This window comes from Polyodon spathula, chromosome 7, assembly GCF_017654505.1.
Source record: "Polyodon spathula isolate WHYD16114869_AA chromosome 7, ASM1765450v1, whole genome shotgun sequence".
NCBI classification, from domain to species: domain Eukaryota; kingdom Metazoa; phylum Chordata; class Actinopteri; order Acipenseriformes; family Polyodontidae; genus Polyodon; species Polyodon spathula.
Genome location: NC_054540.1, coordinates 12,104,749 through 12,129,839, shown reverse-complemented (window position 1 = coordinate 12,129,839; position 25,091 = coordinate 12,104,749). Strand labels below are relative to the sequence as shown.

Sequence of the window (25,091 nt, the reverse complement as noted above, 5' to 3'; positions counted from 1 at the left end):
AATTACATTTTTAAGAAATTGCAATATTGTTCCAAGAGTTTTCTGAAAGGTTTTTGGAAGAAAAAAAAAAAGACAATCATTTTAGGGAGTGGTGGGAAAAGTAGTTATACCAGTTCATTTCCACTCACTTAACACCTTTTAAAGGTAAGCGGAATATGCAAAAGTAGAAAGAATTAGCAAGTCCAAAGAAATTTATAAATGGCAGGAGTCCCTTCAGCCCATCAGTGCTCATCTTGTTCCAAAGAGCTGGTTCATCTCTCAAGTTAGGTCTTAAAGGATTCTAATGACAGCAACATTGAGGACATGTTCCATATCCTCACTATTCTCTGTGAAGAAGTTTCTTCTACCCACAGTCCTGTCTACACTTAATTTGCAGCTGTGCCCTTTGGTCTTGTTTTTTGTGCTGTGCTTAAAGCATTGGCTCGGGTTGACCTTGTCTACCCTTTCCTCTGAATGAATTCAGTTCCCTCCACCTATCTTCATATCTCATTCTTGAATCCTGGGATTACTCTGAATGCTCTTTGCTGACCTCTCTTCAAGGCTACAATGTCCTTTTGGTAATGTGGGAACCAGAACTACGCACAATGCTGTAAGGGTGGAGTGTATTATACAGTCTTATCATAACCTATTTTGATCTCTGTACTTGTAATTAAGTAAGTTCAATCATCAAGATTACGCATTTCTGTTTTTTTTTTTTTTTTTTTTTTTTGTAATGCTGATTTTAAGCCAAGTCTGTCTCTGTTTCAATTATAATTGCTCTGTGGCTGTATTTTTAACAGCCCTTACTTTGGCAGAAGGTGCAAAACAAAATGACTAAAACTGGTGAGCAGATCCTTAAGGTGCATCTCTCACCAGTGGTTTTCCTAGGTAAACTTGTTAAGACCCAGAAGGTAATAAATAATTTGCCAGACTAATAAAACATATAATGGTAAATTAAATATTTTCATTCCAACAAGTAATTAGAAACTTGGTACAGTTAACAGTATGTTTAAAAAAGCCTACTTACAGTAAACAACCACCTGAAACCCTTATGGAATGAAAATATATTTTAATATATTGAGAAATATAATGTAATATATTGATTAATATATCGAAGATTACAAAATGTATTATAGAATATATGCCAATATATTTTTATTATATTATACAATATATAAATTACTCTAATATTAGTTTTTTTTGACATGTGAATACTTTTAAAATAGGTAGTAGTTATACAAATGAAAAAAAAAAACAACAACAAATAAACATTCAAGAATATTAAAAACCTTAAGACTAAAATGACAATATATTGTATGCCAATATATTTATAAAATACATTTTCCTTCCATAAGGGAACCTAGAAAAATAGCCAGGAGAGAAGATATTAATCCATTTATCTCTCAATGTGCCTCATTCAATGTGCCGGTGGGCCAGTGCTTTATATTGTCAGTCATTGAATTGCTCCAGCTGTTAATGTTCACCCTTTGTTTAGGTGAAGGTTTAGCTGTTACAGGTACTGTATAGCCAGCCGTAGAAGTGACACAGTATTCAAAACCCCTGAAAGTGTGAGCGTGTGTGGGGTGTGTGGGTGGTGCAAGGCTCATTTGAATAACAAGCATCATCTGAATAGCAAATATTTGTGAGCCAATCTGCTGGAGGAACCTGCTTTCCAGCTTTTCGGTGCAGAGAGAGGGAGCTGATCATACAAGTACCCTGGCACTTAACTGAGAAACGAAAGCCAGCAAGCACAGAGTGAAACAATAGAGTACACACCTTCAGCCTATGCTTTGTCTCGACTGCACTCTCACTGGGTTTCCTCTGCTCAGCGACTACAGGTTTTCACTGGGGACCAGCCCGGGAAGGAGTTTTGTGTTTTCCCACCAAGCAAAGGTTCCAGGCAGCAGATCGTCTTGGGTGTCCTGTTTATCAGCCAGTGCTCCTGGCAGTTTGCCCCACATGGGGAGATCGGAGCTGTGTGCAGTTTCATACTAGTTCTGGTCATGGGTGGATGTCACAGTATGGGCAGATCAGCAAGTGTAAAACATTCACCAAGAAAGCAGGAATTTATAAATCTCAATGGACCAAAGCTGTAAGTTCATTTATTTAATTTTTTTTAATGCTTGCAAACTTTTTTTTTTTTTTTTTTTTTTTTTGCTTGCACCAGTGGTTGTTTGTTTTCCAGCAGCCTCATTCAGAAAATCAGTTCTAGGAAACAGTACATATCTTTGTTTAGAAGTGAATGTAAAAAAGAAAACTAGAAAACCAACTGCAGTTCATAAATTTTGAATAGATTACATAATTCGTATTTAATACACACATGTATAAAAAAAGTCACAGCTTTATATATATATATATATATATATATATATATATATATATATATATATATATATATACACACACACACAAAACAGCAATATCTTCTTTCTTCATCATTTCCAGTTATACCCCTTTGCAAGTGGCAACATGTTTGTAGTGAACACTGGAGGTGGTGGTGTGTTTGTGTTGTGAGTTGCTTTGATATCACACATGGTCATCTAATTACTGGAACTACAGACTTGTATCTGTTCTAAGACAGTGTATTTGTTATAGCCTCCAAGCATTTTATAGTGTTACAATATTCTTATCCATACCATATTCTTACAATATCTTTCCATGCATCAGTCTAAGTTAAATGTTGCATACCAGGGAGCAGGCCTTTCTGGAATGAGTATCCCTGCTTGCAGAGACATGTCTGATAGTGGAAACAACATTAAATAGTTGTGTGGCTAAAGCAGAACATTCAGCTTCTTTCTGTTAGGACATGCATTGTTAGACAAAATGGGTCTAGGCGTTTTGTAAGAGCACATGCTTATGCAAAGGGTAAATATGTGTCTGATAAAATCAAATGCTTTCAATTCCTTTGGGTTGCCTTTTCACAGAGAATCGGGAAGTGGTGTGGCTTTCATGTATCAGTACGTATCCTGTTTCCCCAGCCTTCTTTAAACACACTTAGCATGCCATGGTTTATAGACTAAGTGCTGAAGAGAGGGGCCTGATGCAATAGCGGTTGCTGTGAAGACAAGTTCCTACATTGATAGAGAGAATAAAACCTGAATTTGTGTGTGGGGGAAAATAGGAGACAGCCAATAGAAAACAATAGCTGAACAGTGTGCCTATTGAGCAACCTATGGCTCTACCTGCCACACCTTTGTAGGGTGGATCACTGCAGGTTGACTGCTTGATCTGTCTAAATTAACACTGTACTGAAAAAGAACATGCCTTGCCCTCATGAGCAAGGCAATGAGTTATCAACAAGTAGGTACATATATTTCAAGTAAGAGGTTGCAGGTTACTTTTTGTTTCCATTTATAAAATATACATACAGGTTTTATTGAAGTTTGCTGATTACTAACAAGCATTGACATTGTAATAAGACATTACAAATACAAAGCTCATGTAATGGTAGCACTTCATAATAATTGGTTATACGTGTGAATTATGTTATATGTATACTAAACATTCCTATATTATGTTTTAGCAAAATACAAATTTTACAGTGTATTGCAACTTAATGTTTTTATATCAATTAAAAAAACAAACAAACTATTATATGTCCATTACTTTCAGGGCATTGCATCTTATTATAAATAGCAATTTGAATTCTTGAGTGTTAGCTGATATTTATTTTGCTGTTAAATTGTATGAGGAACTCATTACCACAGGAAACCTTGGAAGACTGGATGTGGGTATAGTAAATGTCTTTTTTTTTTCACTTGAGATTATGGGAGTTTGTGGAATCTATAAAGTCAGGGTTATTTCTACAAATATGTTTCTAGCCCTCCTACATTTGTCCTGTTGTTCAAAATAAATAAATAAATAAATATTAAAATATGTAAACAAGGTGTGTATGTGGAGTTTCAAATGTCATATTTTAAATTCAAACACAGGCCTCATACAATTATATATTTTCAGGCCGAGAGACACACACACACAGTAATAATAAAGCAGGAAAACTGTCTTTGTGGCTAAAGGTTATGGTTCTGCTTGTGTTTATGACCTTTTGTCACAAACCGCACAGGGTAGCTTTCGTGCGACAGTGGTAACCCTACTGGTACCAATAGAGCATCGACCATACTGCAAAGCAATGAATCAAGAACTTAATTCTCATTCCAATTTGATAGTTTTTTATACGTACTTTCCTCCATCTAATTTTTCTTTTTTTAACTCATAAAATATCATGTTTTACAACCTAATGTTAGGCAAAAGCTTGTGATGTTACTATGTCCCTGTTTGTTTTTGAATGTGCATGCTGAAGAGCCATGGTACTAATACAACACATATTAAATGAAACCCAGGTGTTTACTCTGCAGGAAACTGTACTGCTGAACTGTACAGGAGTGCTGATAAAGCACAACAAATTAGGAAGGAAATCCATTTGAGATTGTGGTTTGTTATTTATATATTATTACTGGAGTAGTGAGTCAGTGGGTGCTGCCAGAATAAAGCACAAAGAGACATTTAGAAGCGGGCCCTACTATAGCCAAACAATGCAACAGAGCTTGCAGGTGGAACTGCTCTTTCAAACAATGAAATTCCAAAAGTATATGTCACTGTGTTCCTAATGCTTTCCATCGGTCGAGACTTAATAATTGAATACTCAGGTTACAACAGCATTACAAATAAATAAATAAATGACTGCTGTTAAGCTATAATACAAAGTGCAATAGAAAAATCCAATAAGCCTAATGAAACAATGTCATTCTGCTTTGTCCTGTAAACGGATGAGTTTGGATATCGCTTGTAGGCCCCCAAGGCTCATCACTGCTCGGAGTGCAGGGGCCACAGGGAGCATTGGTCTTTGCATTTCCACTGGTTTGACCCCTACTGGTCAGACGGGGCTCAGAAGCTTGGTTGCACATCTGCAGCTTAGATTCAGAAGAGGCTATTGACATATCAGCTCCAGCTCAGTATTGGTTGCAATGGTGTGGCAAGAGTGGGCATTTTAAATGTGGGTAGAAAGTGATAAATAAATAAATGACAACCGTTTGTTTTACTGTAATATGATTTAATAGAACTGATCATCCTTTCCGGTCTAGCATCTTAACCAGATCATATAAACAAAACGAACAATCCAAACAATTATCTTCCACTCCTTGCAAACAAAAGCTCATGGAACAGTAGAGCAGGATAATGAACTGCTCCTGTCTGTACCTGAAATGAATGTCAAGGTTATCTCCCCTTTCCACAGGAAGAACAACGACATTACGAAATCACCCTGTTCGCTTACTGGAAAGCCCTACTTACAGCCTGGCTGTGTTTCAGAAAGGATCGTACAGGTGGATTTGAAAACATTGGTGTCTCTCCCCAATGGGGTCGACAAGGCTGAGTGGATGGCCACAAACAGTATGTATACAGTTATACTTTATTAGTGTTATTGCACTGGTTTCAGTGCAGTACTGTATAGAAGTTTTAACCTAAACTGGTGAGCAACTTAGATATTCTTCTTCATTCCAAGGTGGGATTCTGTCCATGTATTGCTACCTACTATACACCAGGGAGTCATGTGCCCAGTTACAACCGTTAAAAACCCTCCAGTCATCCTCTGGAGAAAGCACAGGGAGTTTGATCTGTTTAAGGCAGGGGTCTCCAATCCTGGTCCTAGCTTGTTAGAAGCTGAATTGGTCCAATGAATTAATTCAGTGTTCAGTTAGAACAAAAAACCAGGAGGGACACCGGCCCTCCAGGACCAGGATTGGCGACCCCTGGTTTAACAAGCTTGATATTTTTGCTGAAGTACACTCATCTCATACACGGCGAAGAAGGTTCTGACAAACAAGGAAGCTCCTTTATTAAAAAAGAAAAACAAACACGCTTGCATAAATATTCAAAACCTATTTTTTTTCCAGCAATTGCTTTCTTTAAGCACATCAACGTGTTGTCAGGCGCTGTGTCCGAGTTATGCACTGGTACAACTTGTCCGACCACTTCAGCTGCCGGTAAAAAGTGAGTATTGAAAAGAAGACCGTTTATTGATTTATTTTAGATGCAATCATTACTAAATCGCACTACAAAAGAAAAAAAATAAGCCATGTTTATTGGACAAAATTAAAATGTATACAACAGAACATAAAACTTAAGCTACCCGATTGCTCAGCAGTTTCCTTGAGAGGTATAGCAAAGCAGGAAACTATATAAAAAAGAACAATCATTTTTTTGGTGATTTTACATATTAAAACATATAGTAAATTGTGTTGTCTGTATGTGGAAAAGCCCCTGTGTGTGACAGAGCAGATGTTTACAATCTGGCCTTGAACACTGTTTTCGTGGAGGCAAAAAGTGGCTGGAGCCATTCCTAGGTTACTTGGAAGCTGGTATGCAAATAGGGCCCTTTGTGTAATGCAAACCTGTAAGCAGGGTAATAAACTGACTCGTCTCCAATCTACTATATCTTCACAGCGGGCACATGGACATTTGTACCCCCTAGTAGATAGATATTTATTCTTGTTTTTGGTTTTTATTTTCCATCTCTCTCCCTCCCTTTAAACCTTAATAGTTGTTAAGTCTAAATTGAATACCAGATTGTTTAAATTAGCGACGCACTACTAGAAACTAACACAGTGGAAATAAGCTGAATGCGGCGATTAGAACCACAACGAAATGCAGGTTCAAACAGAATCAGGTGAGATCAGTGCACGTCGTTTGCTAACTCAATCAAGATATGAGGTTAAAAAGAAACAAATTTGGTATTTGATTAAGAAAGCGAATCGGCTCAAAATATGTTTAAAGGGAGATCACGTGATCAAAAATGAAACCCGAAAACTAGAAGCCCTATAGATATTCAATAGAAACACATTGCAAGACACTGTAATGTGTTTCAACAGGACCTACTATTGGCAGGACGACCATGGGAAAAGGGTGAAGTGCTCAGGTCCGCTCTACACAGACTATGCAATGTCCTACATACAGGAACTGCTTACTGATGAAAAAGTTTTTCCTACCAAAAATGGTGAGTACAATTCTCATTCGAACCCAAACCAATTTCAGCATTTTAAAAGTTGTTTTCCTACTCCACACAGATCACTTCAGTATCAACTTCAGAGCAGAGAGACAAAAAGTGGAAGCCAAAAGATTCCCATGTATAAAAAGAACACCCTCTTTAATAATAAATAGAAAGATAAAGCAATATTGACAACAAAAGGTTTGATACCGAGCCACCTATTCTACCTCCCCAGGTTCTACTTTCCCCAGTGGGTTTGTCTTCATGGTCCAGAAGATCTTTCTCTACCTGTTCCATATCATGGCTCATCTGTATTGGGCACACTACAGAGACATAGCGAGACTAGAGCTGCACCCCCACCTCAACACCCTCTACGCACACTTCATGGCCTTCAACAAAGAGTTTGGCATCCTTGATCCACAGGAGACTGCCATCATGGATGACCTGACAACCGCTGTGTCTAAACACAGCCTTTACTGAGAGAACCTTGAAGGACAATGATCAGTCTTACTGTACCTCTTGCTTTGATGGACATTGTTAAGTGCTATCTGAAAACAAGACGTGAAGACATTATCTGTAACACAAGGTTTCCTGGGGTTTTGAAACAATCCTCTAATGAAGGCACAAACAGCTTTCCACATTTTCTGTTTTGAGGAATGAAAACGAACAGGACGTTCACCATTGTGCAACAGCCCACGAATTAAAGATCATTGGCCTACCTTGATTTTTTCAAAGCTTTCAACCCTGTCTCTAAGAAGATGAATACATTCTCTTGTCAAGAGCAAGGATGGGAGAATATCTAAAAGTGTTGAGAATATAAGGGCACACAGGATCTCAACTTACCTACTGCCAGATCTGGATGAATTATTTACTGCAGGTTTTGTTGGAGTATTTGGGGACTTTGGAGGGAAACAGGTATTTAAGTAAAAAGACTTTCAAATCACATACTTCATGTGTGTATTAACAACCATTAACAACCATCACACACGATTTATACGATATATATATATATATATATATATATATATATATATATATATATATATATATATATATATATATATATATATATATATATATATATCTTCTAAAGGATCTGACACCTACCTCAGTAACATAAACAGCATGAAGCCACAAGCAAGTAGTCTGTTCCATATCAGGTCACAACCCAAGTTGCTTGATGTATATTCCTAACCTTTTGAAAAATACAGAAGCTAATTGTCTTTTACCATTATATACCTATTTAAACATTTATTTGTTTGTGATGCCGTAAATGTACCTGTTAATCCTTTTTATTTGTAAAAGGGCAAATTATATATTGGGGTTTCTTTATTTAATAAAGAATATACAGAATACTTTCCCCATAAGCTTCCTCTGAAACACAGATTTTAGCTTGTATATTCACTTTTATTTTTATCTGAATGGTTTTATTTGTAGTACAGAACATCTATAAAATTCTTATTTTGTCAACTCCCTGGAAACCATAAAACTGTTTGTGCTTTAGCGTCAGGTTAGCAGCAGCATTGAACACAAACAGCAGTTTGTTAAAGTAATGTCTATACTGCCATTTCGTTCATGGATTGGGTTGGAGGATTGCACAATTCTTTGAAAATAATTTCCTATTGTACATTTGTTTTTCCCAAAATGTTGATTTTTTATTCTATATTTTTTATGCCAAAGCTGTATTAAATCCTGTATCTTCGCTTTTAATTAATTGTGTGTATTACACACTAGAAAATATGAGCAGGTTGTTGTGTGCTTGAGAACAAAATGGACACACGGTATATTGTAAAATCCACATTTTGGACTATCAACTTTTAAATTGAACTTACATCTGCAGTTTACAAGCAAACAACCTACAGTCAGCACTAGCATATCTGACCCTATAAAATTCTGACTGCAGGGACTGTTAAAAGAGCGCGACGCATATCTGATTATTTCATCTGATTTGATGCGTGTGTAGGTGAGCACATTGTAACCTTGCCCCCCTACCACCCAAACAACCCCCTGCCCTACACACACAAACATTTTGTACAGAAAGAAAAAATGACTGTTTGAGGAACTGTAGAGGGAGACATTGATTGTAATGCATATTTATTTGGCACTGTTGCCATTTTGTTTTTCTTATTTTTGACATATCACAAGAGATGGCTCATGATAATGGTAGATCATTCATGGAAGATTTGATTCTGCAGGGTCAAGGCAAGATATTTACAGCAATCTGTCTTGAATGTTTAATTATTTGAAGACGGACCTCCTGTTAGTTTTGTTTTTCATCTAGAGGGGTCTTTCATTGATTCTTTCACAAGAATAACACAGCAGTAAAAGACAAACACTTGTCCATTTTTTTCAGGGAACACAAAAAAAGATACAATGTCAGAAAATACATAGCTGAAAAGGGCGCTGCTTTAAAACATGTAGGCTTCCATTTAGATGTACTGTATTGGTTTTGTTGGTACAGTACTATATTTTCAACAGAAGTAGTATTTAAATTCCAAACGATATGATTCTGAAAATATCACTTGCCAAAATAGACAGCACATGAACTGTAATAGAGCATATACTTTTAAATCCAGTATGTATTGTAGCACTATGTAAAATTCCCCATTAACAACCCAACAGTAAAATGAAATCTAAATGTTATGCATGCACAGAACTGCGTAAAACGTAAAAGGCAATGCTATTTAGCAAAAGATTAAAAAAAAAAAAAAAAAAAAAAACACAAACACAGTTTCCTGAATTAAAACAGAATCCTAAATCAGTACTCAAAATTGCAAAACATAGTGCTTGATAAGGCCCTAGTGTCACAGTTCACTTGCAAATGAAAATTTACAAAAGCAACTAAAGATGAGATTTAAAAAAAAAAAAATCACGGTTTAATGATTAACTTTTACATTACAGTAGCTTTTCTTGGTCGCTTTGTTTTTGGAGGAAGCACTGTGTAACTGTACAGTAATAAAGACAGACTGATTTGAAAACTGGTGTCAGTCAGAAATCACGTGTGACGGGTAAGTGCACACACACATTACACATATATACACACACACACTCTATATTATATATGGGGATTTATTTTATTCTTAATACAAGGGTGCTAAAAACGCAAACGACATGTATCTGGGCAACAGATATCCACGTGCTGACTATTACACTTCAAATCAAGGCATTTGTAAACAACAGAAACAAAACCAAAGAAAGAAACCAATAACAGCATCTCTTTATATATTTATTTTATTACATTTCAGTTAGTTTCTTCTGTTGCTCTAGGCACAAGACAAGGACTCTGTACGTATGACACAATGTACAGAACTTTAATAAGATTTTAATACTCTACATTCCTGCTTAGGTATTTTACAAACTCAACATAACACCAACTGTCTGCCAGGCAAAAGTTTTATACAAAGAAGAAAACAAAAAAAAAACAAAAAAAAAAACCTGTCAATTATTACTATATACAAAAAAAAAGATAAAACATTGAAATCGTTTAAAAAATGTAGAAAGTTAAAAGTATGGAGCAAAATGCAATTGTAGGAAATCAAATGTTTAAATCCACCTGCTACTATAAAAAACACACAAACAGGAAAATAGCCAAGCTATGGTTTTGAAAATTCAGAAATCATTTAAGTACACCCTGCATAACTTGATGTTAGCATTTTGACCACAGAAAAATCTAAAATAAAATTGGTAGTACTATCCTTCCCCAATAAAGTCTGGCTGTGAAATCTAGCAGAAGAGATACACATTTGCTGCCCCCTCTTTATTCTCAAGCAGTAAAATCAAATAAATGAATAAACTGAGGTTATGGAGTAGGACTTCTCTGTGACTGAGGCTTGTGAATTGTGTTCCGGTTCCCGCCGATGTCAGACAAGCTAAAGTGTCTGAAAATGTTCAAGAGCAAGTAAATTAATGTGGAAATTCTTCAATCAATCACCTGGTTATCAATGAACTCATTCAGCACTAAATACATTTACAGAAAGATTACCTTAGGATAGACCACTACTGAAACTGTTTCAGCATCTTATAATTAAGAAGAAATACATGGTCACACCACTGGCCTACAGTAGGAACACAGAGGATACTGAATGATTGTTTATGGTATACGGTATGTATTCACCACAGGAGGCTATCCCAGTAAATCTCTAGCCCTGACTAGGGCAAATGGTTTATCCTAACTGGAGTGGAACAACAAAAATGTATCCCATGCTAGATATATCCGTGCTTAGAATAGAAAATAAGAGATCTGAGATATGAACATTTCTAGTTTTAAAATCAAAACTAAGATTATTTCACCTTATGAACATGAAATTAGCAACAATTATTTTTGGCTTCAATTTAGTGAGGTTTACACTTTGTCAGATTTAAAAATGAATTTGTTCGCAGTTTTAATTTAGAGTTCCAAAAGAGATTTTCAAAGAGATGTACACACCATTCCATGAAGTTTCAAGGCCAGAATGTTTGGTTTTTAATGTTCAATAACATGCTTGATATAGTTGTTATCGAGCGATATAGTTAATATATAATTATATATATATATATATATATATATATATATATATATATCAAGATATATATATATATATGGTATAATATATATTGGTGTTTTAAATGGGTAACCCAATTGCAATTTATTTAGTTTAACTGTTTGGAATTGCACATTCCACCATCACCCAACAAAGGAAATTTGCATAGCTGATAACATTTATATTGATAAAAATGTGTGTTCATGGTATTGTATAAGCTATACAGAGCTAAGCAGCTTTTTTAAAATGCAACTGCAATGTTACACCAGGTAAATTATTCAACAAGAAATTACCACAATTGTATTACCATTTTACAAGAAATAAGTGGGCTCAAAAAAGCAGGGTTCTCTTCAGGTTTTTGACAGCAAACTCCCCAAAGAAAGTAGAAGTGTCATTCAGAAGTAAACAATGGCACATATTGGATGTTTAAAAAAAAAAAAAAAAAAGGTATTTCAAGAGCAACTTACACGTGTTAAAATAAATTACTACCATACGTTACATTAACATTTTATAATATATACAGTGATAGTTATTAGATGAACAGCTATATTTAAATGCAGGCTTGACAAGACTAAGACTACCCTTCTATGACCTCACAGGTGTGTTGCTCTATAAGTGTTCACAGGACACTCAGATTATTTGCCACATTTTCCAGTAATTCCCTCAAAAGAAATGTGTTTACTCACTCTCTGCCAAAATCCTACTTGTAAATGTACCAAGAACATAAACTTGATCACCAAACTTTTAACCTCTACACAGCTGATTTTTGAAAACTCAAAAAATGCTTTGCTTTTGTATTTTTTTGCAATTATCGTTACACAGTGGCGTAGTAAATATGCACAAAATATGATTTGCTTTTTTAGTTTCAGTTATATTAACATCTGTTTACTCAAGATGTACACACGTTACTAAACTTAACTAAATAACACCAAAATGGGTTAAAAACAAGACTTCCGTCTCAACAAGGGCACAATACATCACATTAATCAAGTACCTGGAAAACAAAGACTTTAAAGCTGCAGAATACTATCAAACTGTAGACCTGTGGGCAATAGCAAAGGTAGATGTAACCATACTGCTTCAAGGACAGTATTCTATCCATTTTCAAATTGGAAGTGACATATTATAAATATTATAATACAGGAATTGCTACCATGCTGTAAAGGTTTTACAGTACGTGTTAATAAATCATGTGATAAACATTCATTATTCTAAAACAGTTGATCATATCACCGAAGTCACCTGCCAAAACCGACAAACATGATAGTACTATCTTTTCTAATACAAATGCCATCTGGTTTACCACCCAGAACAGACAGCTTAAAGTTTATGACCAACCCATTTGTATAAACCTGCATGTCTGATAAAGCAGGAATAAATCAAACTTTTCTAGGAGGAACACTGGGAAATGTGACAATATTTCTACACAGCTGTAACGAATGCCTTGGTATATCGTTATACTTTACAGATATATCTATTTAAAAAGCTTTGCATCAAGACAACATAAACTAAATACAAGCTTTACAAGAATGAAATCACTTCGCCTCTAGCTACAACACTGCTTATTAACGAAGCCACAGCTGTGAGAGAGACCAACAATACTGTTAAAAGGCTGAAAGCATACTCTATGGAAACTGCCTGTCCAGAACATCTCTGTGGCACTACAGTGAAGCTATGTTTGTTCTTTTTTTTGTTTTTTTATTTCAGTAATAATTCCTAGTCAATGACCCACACTACTCCCACCCACGCCCCATGATGTTAAATAAAATATCTAAAATTATGTTCATATATATATATATATATATATATATATATATATATATATATATATATATATATATATATATATATATAAATGTCTCAATCCTAAAATACTAGGTGATGTATGTGACTCTACTGCTTTGTCTATTCTGTTGCACCAGGAAGCCAGTTGGGTAAAACTGTAAGTATACAATGATTCACTGTGTGGTTACAGGATATCAACGTGAGCATGCATGTTTGTTCAAAAGCATTAAAATAGAAGGGGATTTAGGAACAAAAGGTACAGTAAATTCCACTTCTCTTTCACAGTGGGATGTTTCAATTGACCATTACCATATTTTTGATAGCGCAAGTTGAATTCTATTTCAGCAAGACTGGAACCTGTCACATTGCTCACTGGAATCTCAAGCATGCTGTTAAACATACAAATACCACACAGGGCTACTCCCCCCCTCCAACTGCAATGGCTGAAATGTATAGACATTACTTCGGAAGCACGCAAAGGATTGTAGCTTGTGTAGTTTTGAAAGAAACACATCATCTCAAGGCAGTATTTTTATTTTAAAACATGGTAACTGGCACTGCACAAGGTTAGTTCAGTTTTCTTGTAGGGTTTCACTTCCTAGGTCACTTCACCTCAACAGTGTAAATGTGGTAAAAGCATGTTTCTTAGCGCAAAGCATGCCCATCAACAGAGGGAACAGCTGGTTAAAGATTGACAGGAAAGAGGTGGGGGCTATTTCATTCTCTAGGTGAAATGATTGAAAACAACCCCCAAAAAAACTGAGACCAAGGCTTTCAGAGATAATATAAATGTGTGCTTCTTTCAAAACGACACTTCAGACCTAGATGGTGAATGGAACACTTTGTAGCTACAGCCAATTTAACAGTGGCAATGTTGGGAATGGGACAACAAAAGAACAAAACCTGACATTGAGAAGCAGCCAATCCATTTTAATAAAAAAAAAAAAAGATCCCTTTAAAAAACCCACTTTGATCAGATACATAGTTTTAAGTCAGACTGTGATGGTTAACTGAAAACCGTTCTTACAAAAAGACACGTGGGAACGCAATAAAGGGGACAGTGGTGGTACTTGCATGCAGTAATTCCAACATGTCAAGCATAAGCTCATTAACTGGAAAAGCAAGTTAAAACCTCTCGCAGCCGAGTTCTGAAAACTCTAGCATCCACTAGCTATTCTGGGATTCCCCTTTCCCGTTTGCTTTGCTTCATTTAGTAACTGCATTTTGCATAAGTTAATAAATCACAACATAATATATCCCTCGTTGTCCTCATGCATCCCTTACATTTTAAACATTAATAGTGGTTTCGTAACATCAACAAAAAAGGAAGAGCTTTAAATATTGTTGGTAGCTGCTCTGTAAACAGTTGTAATTATTCATTTTTTACTACTTGACATTCCCTCGTTCCCTGGGTAAACGCATATCCACAAACCCAAACTGGCATTCTTGAACTTTTTTACTTTAGGTTGTCAGGGTTTTCCATGTAAATAACAAACATGGCCAATACAGATGAAAAAATGGTATCAATATTGTAAATTTAAATACAGAGCAAACTGATTCGCTTACAATTCTTTATGGCCACCTGAAATCTCACTGGTTATTAATTCCTCTCAGTACCACAAAATGGCTGTAAAATCACTGCCTTGATAGACCAGATTAAAACAAAAAGTAACATTTGAAAACACAGCATATAGTTGTTAGTGCATTAAAGCCAGGGAATTCAAATTCAGTTCCAAGTCCTTTTGTCCAACCAAATTTGAAAAAATGTTTGCAATCTCTCTGCGTGGGTTTACATACAGTAATAAACAGGAGTATTGATCAGGTGAATCACATGGGGCCTCAACTGAACAAGAAATGATGAATTTACAGACAGAAATAAAAACTTGGTCTGTTGAGAGGTCTGAATTTAATCAAATTGAGGCTTGACTTGACCAATGTCTTTGGGGAAGTTAACCCCAACCAAAACACTGCCTACTCCATTTGATGCTTTGGAAGACAGTATGTATGAATGTGTGTGTGTGTGTGTGTGTGTGTGTGTTATATAGGAGAGACATATATCTTATATTTTCTTTACGCAAGATGATAACCTGGCTGCTTCAGGAAACCTCATGCTGACCAGGTCATCAAGTAAAGGTCTATAGTGCACAAGTCAGGCTGGAAAAAAAGCTTTGAATTCTGACACATTCAATTGAGAAACTACTAAGGAATGCCAGTTTGGGACCGTACTTGTAGCCTGGACAGAGCTGCATTTTATCTGAAACAAAGTATACGTTATTGGTCATGAATTCAAGAGTAACCCCAACAGTGGTAAACTAAGGTTGTAAAAAAAATAAAACTGTGGTTTATGGTAGCAGTGACTCACCACAGCTGTTGTGAAAACAGTAAGACAACTGCAGTAGCCATAGGGGAAAAAAAAAAGGACAAAAACACATTGACATGACATCATCGGTTGACAATGTCACCAATACTGAACAAGGTCACCCAATCATCCTTCCACTTGTGCTTTCGTGGGACCTCTGCAATTAGAAACTGGAGTGGTCTCATGTCTTTAGTTTACACAACTCCCCTCCAGTGCACTACAGAACCAATTTTCTCCAGGCTAGGTGAAAATGCCTCCATATAACCCAGGCTGATTTAGCTTTCTTTGACGATGTCACGCATCAGACAAGCAGCTCTGAATACTGTCCATCCACAGCTGGGCATTCTGACTGTCTTGTGCACAAAAGTTGTAAAATCTTTTTGTTGTCTTCAGCTGCAAAGAGAAAAAGATATAAGACAGGGTGGAAAAATTCATTTTTCTATCATTTTAACAAAGGATCTCAGTTTGGCACATGGGCCCCTGGAAAACAAAGGTTTGACAAATACAACTGTAATCTGAAGCAACCAGTACATATGAATTATCCATTATTATTCAAGATATTTACTTTAGTTGATCCTTAACTTCTCTGCTTTTTAAATTGTTATCAATGGCTAAACAAAAGTTTCCAAAAAATGAAAACTGGTAAGTTATCCCTTATTTTGTAAGGAGTAATAATTTAAAACTGTGGGCTGTTAGGTTTTGGATTACGTTAACTTGTAGTACCAGCAGTAATGATCATGGGAAAAAAAGAGCTCCGTACAAAACAATAGTACTGATGTCAGTACAAGCGCCGCAAGCTAGTAGGCTGCTGTAACTTATGTTTTATTATTGATCCCTTCATATTACACTATCATATTATATCCACCTAATTAAAAATGTTATTGATATGTCGGTGTTAGTTAATTCAGTCCCCGAAATAAAGTCCTCTGTTTCAAACTAAAAACAAAAACTAAAAAAGGATAAACAAATGCAGCGCAAGAGAAACAAGGGAAATCTGGTCATTTATGAAGAGTAAGAGTTTGATTACATAGATAATATAAAGTGCAGTCTGCAGTCGGACAATCTGTCAGCACCTCTGTAGTTTAGTTGCAGAGTGGCACAAAGCACTAACTCTACATGTCTGAATATAAAAATGCCAAAAAGGTTCAATATTTGCTATCTGTTCTTCATAATCCAGATCAACTGGAGAACACCACCATGTCTGTGCAAAGACTAAAAACAAATCAAAAGTGGGCTCTCTGGGGAATGTAGTATCAAACTAGCAAACAACAAATGAATGCATATTATACGATGCTTCTTACACAGACAGTATTGCTATACATTATTTCCATCAACTTGATGCCATACAATACCAGATGGAAGCGCACTTCTCAAACTGAACAGTTCAGGTTATTTTAATTTAGAACTGCAGTTGGCACATATACGTTAAGATACAATGAAGAAAAAAAAAAAAACCTTAGTATACAAATTAAACACAAGTAGGCTTAAGTTGTGGTTTGAACTTGAGTCTTGAACAATTTTGCATGCATGGTTATTTTAGCCTGCCATTTACAAGAAAATGAAGAAACCTCTCCAAGGATCTATATGAATAGCAAGGATGCCCTTGGAAAATATTAAGAGCAGATTTCCATTGTTCTGCGGACAGTTTTCATCCCTGCTTATGTATCCAAGCTCTCAGTGCTCTCTCTCGCTCTAGATTAAATAAATAAATAAAAATACTGATACTCACTTGTACAACAAACCAAGTTCAAAAAGGTTCTAGATTATGCAACACATTTAGCAGGGATATTGGTGAAGAAACAGATTAAGACAAATTACAGCATTTTTTCATAATTACAAATATACACAAATTATTGCGTTCCCTGGGAAATGCAAATAAAAATTAAATATACCTAGTTGAAACACCATAGAGTTAGTATACTCACATCAAAGAAGGCTTTTTCATCAATATTTTTCGGGGCTCCCATGGTGGGTATCCCTTGGATAACAGACTCCACTTCAGCAAGATCAATCACTCCCTTGCAGTCTTTATCCTGCCTGGCATCGTAGTACCTCAGCTAGAAGAGAGAAGAGTCCAATGTTACATGAAAACTGCTGGATAATTATGGAAGCACCGAGAGCAGTTGCTGGCACAGATATTTCTGGATGAGGAGGCAATGGGTTTTAATCCTGATCAGATATTGCTATTATAAATATATCGGAAGAGCAGTGTGTTTGCTTGTATTAAGAGGGAGCAAATACTTTTGTTTTGAATTAAAAACAGACAGCTGTTTATTAATTTTACCTGATGCTTAGTTTTGTCCAGCACAAACCAGCGGGGTTTCCACGGCTTTAATAAAGCACCCTTCTTGTAAAGTATTCCCTCAAACGACCTAGAAGAAAAGAGCATATTGTGAACATGTCAAAGGTAAAGAAAAAGGAAGTTGTTTTTAATAATAATGCCAGTCTGAATCACATGTTCTGTTCAACAGTCCAAGACTTTGAATATGGTTTTTATTTTATTATTGCTTTATTGTGATTACTGATTCTGACATCAGCTGAAACAGATTTGTACCACTACATTTTTAAAAGAATTACATTACAAAATACGAGACTGAACTTTTTTCATTGGATGTTTGTAAGTTAACAACAACTCAATTAAATGTTGGTCGCTACTGTAGGTGTTTATTATGTTCAATCGTTCAGTAACAGATGCACCGTGGGTCATACAGTACATTTAAAAATATTGCAGCATAAAATTTTTTTAAAAATTACGCTTGATTATCAAAATTAAGATTACACACTTGGATACTTTTATCCAAAAACTCAGTGCCCACCCTAACAAATGAACCAAATAATCAGTGCACCCCTACTCATAACCCTTGCCACCCACCGATAGGGGCTCCTCTGCTTTTCACATTCTGTACCTGTGCTCGCTCTCAGAGGTCTGGAACTGGCTGTAAAGGGTGCTGGTGCTCTGCCGGCCACGCCCCATGCCGCTGGAAGGTGTGGCAGTGACACTGCTCTCGCTGTCCATAGACAGGTTGAGGGAGGAGCCAACCCTGGTCTCCTTCACATACATGCCCTGTGACTGCCGGTGGTGGCTCAGGTTTGAAGACATTAGCAGAGAGCTGGACAGCGAGTGCTAAAAGCAAAAAGGTATGAGGACATTATCCAAGTTCTTTACCAACTGCTGCAGAAGCGCCAAATATATCCAGTAATCCATCATGTATTCACCCTAACCGTTTATCCGCCATGATCAAGCTCTTCAGCAATGCAAAAGACTACAGGAAAGAGAGTTGTGCTTATAACTGAAAAAAATTTAACAAAATTGTAACCTACGCATTTTGCTACTGTGTAAATTACCGACACTAATGTAAGTGTATACAGCAGTGACAGGGAGGATCTTGCGGGATGTGTGCCTTTGTAAAAGCAGCTGGGACTCTTAACAGAAGACATGTTGCTAGGCAACCAATTCAGCAGGAAGGCTCGCCCAGTGCTGAGCTGATCGGGAGGTCCTGATTGGCTACTGGGCACAGGCGATTGCACTGCCATGGCTACACAGACAGGCGCAGAGCTAAACAGTTTGTTTACATGGATGACAGCATTTGTTCCAGAGGAAAACAACAACAAGGGATTCAGGGGAGCTCCCTAACAAAAGCTAAATCTCAAAATAATTGCATGAATACAGTAATTGTCACAGCTGTGTATCCACCCTTACTCTGGCCCACCGTAGTCGGATATGCAACAGACTACTGCATTGTTAAATGTAATGTAAAACAGCAATAGGAATATGGAACAGATTCAATATGCAAAAATGATGCATCTTGGTGCTTTTGCCTTAAAACACGGAGGTTGTTTTTGTCACTGAAGTAGATCAACAATGTGCCAAGATGTATTTTTCAATGGAGAAGAAGCTCGGTCGATGCATGAATACAAAGTTGGGCCTGACAAAGTTCCAGCAAATATTCCTGCTCAGAAAGATCTGTGACACATGCATTGTTGTTAATGTCAAATAGAGTGGAAACTGTGTTACTGCTGGTTTGCTACCATCTTGTGGCCATTCAAGTTAAAGACAGCAAAGGACCTGTGGATACTGTACTGTACCTTCCTTACTGTCATCGTACTTATATCTTATAAAAGTTATTTTGTAACATACCTATCTCCTGTAAGGAATGTGACCACCACATAACAGGTGCCAATCCCATAAAAAAAATGAAGTCATTATGATAAATGGGGTTCTAGGCTGCAGTGTGCTCACTTACCCTGCTTTCCAGTTTTGACTCTGTTCTTTGCGTGGCTTTGATCTTATCCCACGTATCCTTCCACTTCTCAGAAACCTGTCCCAGTTCCATCTCCAGAGACTGCATCTCCTATTAAAGAGAAACCCCTAGAATGTTACTGAACAGTAGACAGTGAACTGGTTATCAACACTGACTTGTTTTTTTACATGCATGTATTACTTATGTTCAGATTAGTCACACCCAATCACACCACAATTAGACAGGCAGCAGTCACCTACACAAATCACCGTAGCAACAGCAGCAGAAAGGATAATATAGATAGCAGTAGTGGCAAGTTGAAATGCTGGAAGGTTTTTCAGAGGAACAGGGAGTCACTTCCTAGTAGGAGAGATGCTTTGCAACAGAATTTCTGATGACGGAAGTTGTATTCTAGCAATCTCTATCTGCATTCAATCATCTAAAATGTTTGCACACTTTATGCACTCTGCTAGCATGCGAGTACAAGCAGTTTTTTTTGTGTGTTTTTAACACAACATATTTTGAAATGTTCAAATATAATCATTATCCCTTCTGTTACGGGAACTGTTTTAACAACAGAAGATACAGGTTACGCATTTATATGAGTTTGTCTTGCCGTTATAAAACGAGGAAGTGCTTGTTTGTTATATGATAAGTAATGCTTAGCTATATGAATGAGACAAAGCTAACACAAGTTAACCTCATTAAATTGTGTCAAATGCATGTAGTCTCTTATTTGCAAAACAAAACTGTGCAAAAAAGTAAGTAAACAATTGAATATTGCATGTGGACCTAAAGGATTTCAAATATGCATATTAAAACATGTTAAGCAACAAAAATGATGGTTTCAAAGACAAGCTAAATAATTTAAAAGTTTTTTAGATCTAGTTCAATCCTTATTATTTTATTTTACCATAATCTTCAGTGCTTAGGTCGCAACATCGCTGTCAGGGCTAAAATTTGAGAAGAAAAGGAAAATGCTACATACATGGAAGAGTTTAGTGATGGCGTCCGGCTCCACTTTGCTCCTGTTGTCGTAACAGGGCCAGATGATTCTGCGCTGGGATTTGGGGGCAGATGTGTCCTGGCGGTCGCTCTCATCCATTTGCTCCTGTCTTCCGTGCACCAACTCCCAGTCATATGAGGGGCCTTCTGACAGGGTCTCATTTGTATAGAAATCCCACACTTTCAGGTTTGAGATGAAACTGTATGGCTTCAACACCTGTGGAAAATAAAGTCAAACCTGCATTTATCCAGTCTAATGTGGGATCTCTTTTCCTCCAAGTCTAGCCATTATGTTAATAAATTGAAAGCAGCTAAATTAGGAACACTTTTTAAAATATAAATACAAAAACTGTTCTTAAAAAGGTTTTGTAAAAAAAGTAAAATCGCCATGACCTCCCCATACTCTCAGATTTGGATATTCTCAAAAACTAAGTGTACAGATAGTTCTCTAGACTCTTCAATGTGGGCACTGCCCTGCACCCATCTCTCTAACCGGTGTATTCTTATGAGAACACTCACCTCTCCATCCTCTGGAGCAAACATGTAGTTAAAGAAGATGGGGGTTTTCTTATTCAGCCGGTCGATGTAATCCCAAACAGACTTGTACACCTGCTGGCTTTTTCTTTCACCTTTCTCTTCATACATCACACCTGGTGATGATTCAAAATGTTCTTTTTCTTGTTTTTTTTTTCTAATGGACAAATTCATCTTAATGTTGACTTAGTATTTCTTTGAATGCAAGGGCTTGTATAATGGGATCAGTTTAGAAGAGCAGAAGGTTTTCACTCTAATTAATGAAAATAATTTCTAGTCTACTTTTTCTAGGTCACCTGGATCTCTGACAACAAGTTCAGTTTACTAGAATATGATCTAAAGCAAGCACACTCCACATTTAAATTCCAGGATGGGAATTATTGCAAAAGAATTTAAAAAAAGCACACACAAAACAAAAACAATAACATAAAACTAAAATGAAGCTACTGTGCCAGAGCTAGGTACTGCTGGCAAATAATGTGGCACAAGGCTCTTACCAAGTTCAATCCTCTCATAATCCGAATCTAGCAGGAAGGTCCTGAAACGGTTGGAAACATAGTGGTAGGCCAGGAACTTCAGGTAGTACTGACTGAACTCAAACTCCATGGGGAATTGAAGGTGGATCTAAATAAAATGGACATATTAGAGCAGTTTCACAACAGCAACTTTATAATTGCATTTACATCAACCCAAGAGCCTGGTATTGCGTTATGACAGCTAAATACCAAGACACTGTTCTGATCCATACAAGTACACAACAGAACACTAAGGATGACTACATTTGTTTTACTGTTGATTTTATGGAGCCACACCAATGAGAAGTGAACAAGAATCCAGTTGAAGGACAAGTCAACAAAGTTGTCCAAATATCATTAAATCAGCAATAAATTTGTGTTAAATAGTTGCCAATTAAAGCGTGCTATGGGTTGTTTATCTTTAGACATAAGTATAACTGTATAAGTTACATATGCGCACATTTGAGTTGAGCATGTCTGGCTAAAAGAACTTGATCAAATTATAACTGGTACTCAAAAATCCTAGAACACATTTACCTAACGTGGCCTTATGACTATCGGACAAAAAAAATAAATAAATAAACGACAGGTTTAGCGTAGCTGCTTCCGATTCCCAATCTTTACAAACAGTTGCTTCTACTATTTCAAACACACTGTTTTATATCTGTGTTAGTATAATGATTCCTAATTCTGCATGAGAATGTGTGCAGATACAAACGTATGCTTTCATACAACTAATTATGAGACAAAGTAGTTCTAAAAGGATGGGAGCGATGTGAAGCTTATTTTTGTGTGGTTTTAGAATTTTTATAATTGGTTTTACAATTCCCAGATTTCCTCAACTCTCAATGGAGTGCTTAAGTAAGGAACATGAACGTATAAATTAAACATATTTTAACCAGATCATAGCCAAATACAACCTGAAAGGTATATAAGCTAGGAATGTATAATAAACGTTTGGTGAAGACTGGTACTAAAACAAGACAGTTATCGTGTTCACCATGTGTGACAGCCAGACACAAGGTTACCAGCAGCATATATGACAAAAATAAAAGGATATGAAGAATGACTCATGTTCCTGTATCTGCTCACAAGATGTCTATAACGTCAGTGTAAATTAACTCTGCATGTAGGGCATTAGCACTCATGGTAGTCTCTTCTCTACCTTATCCTGGTTTGCTGGGAGTAGTGAGACAAAAGGAAAAGCACAATGCCACCATTCTCCAAATAAAATACAGTAGAAAAAGGGTTTCTGAAAAGCAGGCCCGAGTTGGAGACATGACCACAGAATAACCCACATTTCCTAGGAAAGGTTTGATTTAAAGCCTTCATATGAAATACACTACATGTCCAGGTTATGGAATGGAAACCAAGCTCTAACCTGATGAACACAATCCAGGAATTGCAGAAATACAGGCGTGAAGCCGCTGCTTTGGCTGGCCAAAGTCTGTGCACCACGATGGCTGAAACGGTGACCAAAAGACAGCCACTCCTTCTCCACTAGCAACCGGAAACCATCCATTGTTCTGTAGTACGGGTCTGACAGCAGCTGAACAAGGGAGACCACCTGAAGGAAAATATTACTGTGCAGGTTCATCAAGTTATGTGGTTAACATTTACTTGTATGTTTCTTAGCACTGCTACTGTAGGTTTAAAATAACTTTTAGTTTCAAGAGTACAGATTTAACAGGTCATGATATGTATCTACCGAAGGTTTAAAACAAAAGATAGGTTATGATGTAAGTCAATATGTACAGTAGGAAATTTACAATTGTAGTTCAACTTTTCTGTAATCTTTATTAAGTTGAATACAATGGTACTGTTGGAACAGTCATAATCCTTTGGCGCGATGATTACTTTTCAGTCTCTCATGAGAGCGAGTGTTCAGACTTTTTACAGGCCTTCTGCAAATAAGACGCAGACAAGGACTGCTTTGTTTACCATGGTAAATTTGCAGTTTTGTAGCTTTTTCCATGGTATACAATGCATTTATAATAGTTTATCATGTTTTCCCATGTTCTTTTTTTTTTTTTTTTAAATATGCTTTACCATACCCCTCTACTTTACAGTGCTTATCTATCGTTTACCATGCTTTCGCTGTGCTTTATTACAGTTTGGTATGCTTTTACTATGGGACATTTCTATAAAGGTAATATAATCGTATCTGCAGAAGTGAGTGGGGGGAAAAACAAGCTCAACTGTGTAACTCATTATGCCTTATAAACACAGAGCTGCAGTATTAACTGTATTACAAACATTAGTAATCTATTAACATGACAAGAGCACTTCATTCAGATTCCAAGTTGTTTTTCTGCATACCTTATAAACCAATGCTATGCAGATGCAAACTATCTTAGAGTAGTGCTGTCAACTTATTCAGCCAGGTATAGTCTTTAGTTACCTGCGTGCTGATGTCCCATCCATCTTCCAGGCTGACCATAACTGAAGAGCCAGAGTCCAACAGCCCCACCACCAGCACTGAAACCTGGAGAACCTTGTGGATCTACCGAGACAAAGCAGCAAAACAAAACGTCCATCAGAAAAATACATTGAAAGAAAGAAGTGTCCCTACATTAAGCACATAATTGGGTTTAACTACTTCTGCATGCTCAAGAGTATACTTTGACAATCAAAAAAAAAAAAAAAGAAAAAAGCACATAAATTCAGATAATGTTGTTAACTCATATGCTCATATTTGTATTCTCTGCTCAGCAGCAATAGTAAAAGTAAACACTGTGTCTAAGCATTGTCTAATGAGACTAAACCGTACTTACTAGACACAGCCAATCAGACTCCTCAAGGCACCGGTAATAGGTCATGTTGGGATCAGTGGATGTGGAGCTAGGAATACAAGCCTTCATTAGCTTTTTGAAGCTAGTTTTCACGTGCCGCACATCAAAAACTTCAATAGGTACCACTTCCCACTGCTGAAGAGGGTCCTGTTTTGTACCCTGTGAAAAACAAAAATAACTCAATAGTAGAATTCAACAAACTCCTATCATTCTGAATACATCTTCAGAGGAACATTTTTAATTGTTATATATTTTGTATCTAGGCTAAATACATTTTACTGAACTGTAGACAACTGTATTGCCCTGCAATTAAGACACATTCTATAATTCAGCCTAGTCTACTGAACACTGTTACTGTATACAGTAAAGTGCAACCTAG

The 25,091-nt window shown here is 36.6% G+C and overlaps 2 protein-coding genes across 7 annotated transcripts in view; one reads left to right on the top strand and one right to left on the bottom strand.

The window, feature by feature from the left end:
* Positions 1 to 1,648: 1,648 nt before the first annotated feature.
* Positions 1,649 to 7,940, top strand: LOC121318167 (MOB kinase activator 2-like). 2 transcript variants are annotated; one of them, XM_041254563.1, is made up of 5 exons: positions 1,649 to 2,071; positions 5,213 to 5,367; positions 5,871 to 5,967; positions 6,846 to 6,970; positions 7,041 to 7,289. In XM_041254563.1, the coding sequence occupies exons 1-5, from the start codon at positions 1,983 to 1,985 to the stop codon at positions 7,151 to 7,153; spliced, it is 579 nt and encodes a 192-aa protein (XP_041110497.1). In that variant the 5' UTR covers positions 1,649 to 1,982; the 3' UTR covers positions 7,154 to 7,289. The 2 variants fall into 2 exon arrangements, with proteins under 2 accessions (XP_041110497.1, XP_041110496.1); XM_041254562.1 differs by having other exon boundaries at positions 1,658 to 2,071; positions 7,197 to 7,940.
* Positions 7,941 to 13,291: 5,351 nt separating this feature from the next.
* The window catches only part of LOC121318165 (myotubularin-related protein 5-like), a 64,799-nt gene continuing 52,999 nt past the window's right edge, over positions 13,292 to 25,091 (bottom strand). For 4 of the 5 annotated variants that reach the window (XM_041254551.1, XM_041254555.1, XM_041254552.1 and 1 more), the window contains 11 exons: positions 24,695 to 24,871; positions 24,322 to 24,423; positions 23,302 to 23,487; positions 21,903 to 22,029; positions 21,391 to 21,521; positions 20,855 to 21,088; positions 19,870 to 19,977; positions 18,532 to 18,749; positions 17,910 to 17,997; positions 17,551 to 17,682; positions 13,292 to 16,018 (listed from right to left, as the gene is read on the bottom strand). In XM_041254551.1, coding sequence (XP_041110485.1) covers positions 15,920 to 16,018; positions 17,551 to 17,682; positions 17,910 to 17,997; positions 18,532 to 18,749; positions 19,870 to 19,977; positions 20,855 to 21,088; positions 21,391 to 21,521; positions 21,903 to 22,029; positions 23,302 to 23,487; positions 24,322 to 24,423; positions 24,695 to 24,871 — 1,602 coding nt within the window. In that variant the 3' untranslated portion in view covers positions 13,292 to 15,919. The remainder of the gene's footprint in view (positions 16,019 to 17,550; positions 17,683 to 17,909; positions 17,998 to 18,531; positions 18,750 to 19,869; positions 19,978 to 20,854; positions 21,089 to 21,390; positions 21,522 to 21,902; positions 22,030 to 23,301; positions 23,488 to 24,321; positions 24,424 to 24,694; positions 24,872 to 25,091) is intronic. The other variant, XM_041254556.1, reaches the window with a different exon arrangement.

Coding starts and splice junctions, on each gene's coding strand:
- LOC121318167 (XM_041254562.1), top strand. CDS start 1,983: ATGGGTGGATGTCACAGTATGGGCAGATCAGCAAGTGTAAAACATTCA. Junction 5,368..5,870: donor TGAGTGGATGGCCACAAACA/GTATGTATACAG, acceptor TTTTTTTTCCAG/CAATTGCTTTCTTTAAGCAC. Junction 6,971..7,196: donor AGTTTTTCCTACCAAAAATG/GTGAGTACAATT, acceptor CTACCTCCCCAG/GTTCTACTTTCCCCAGTGGG.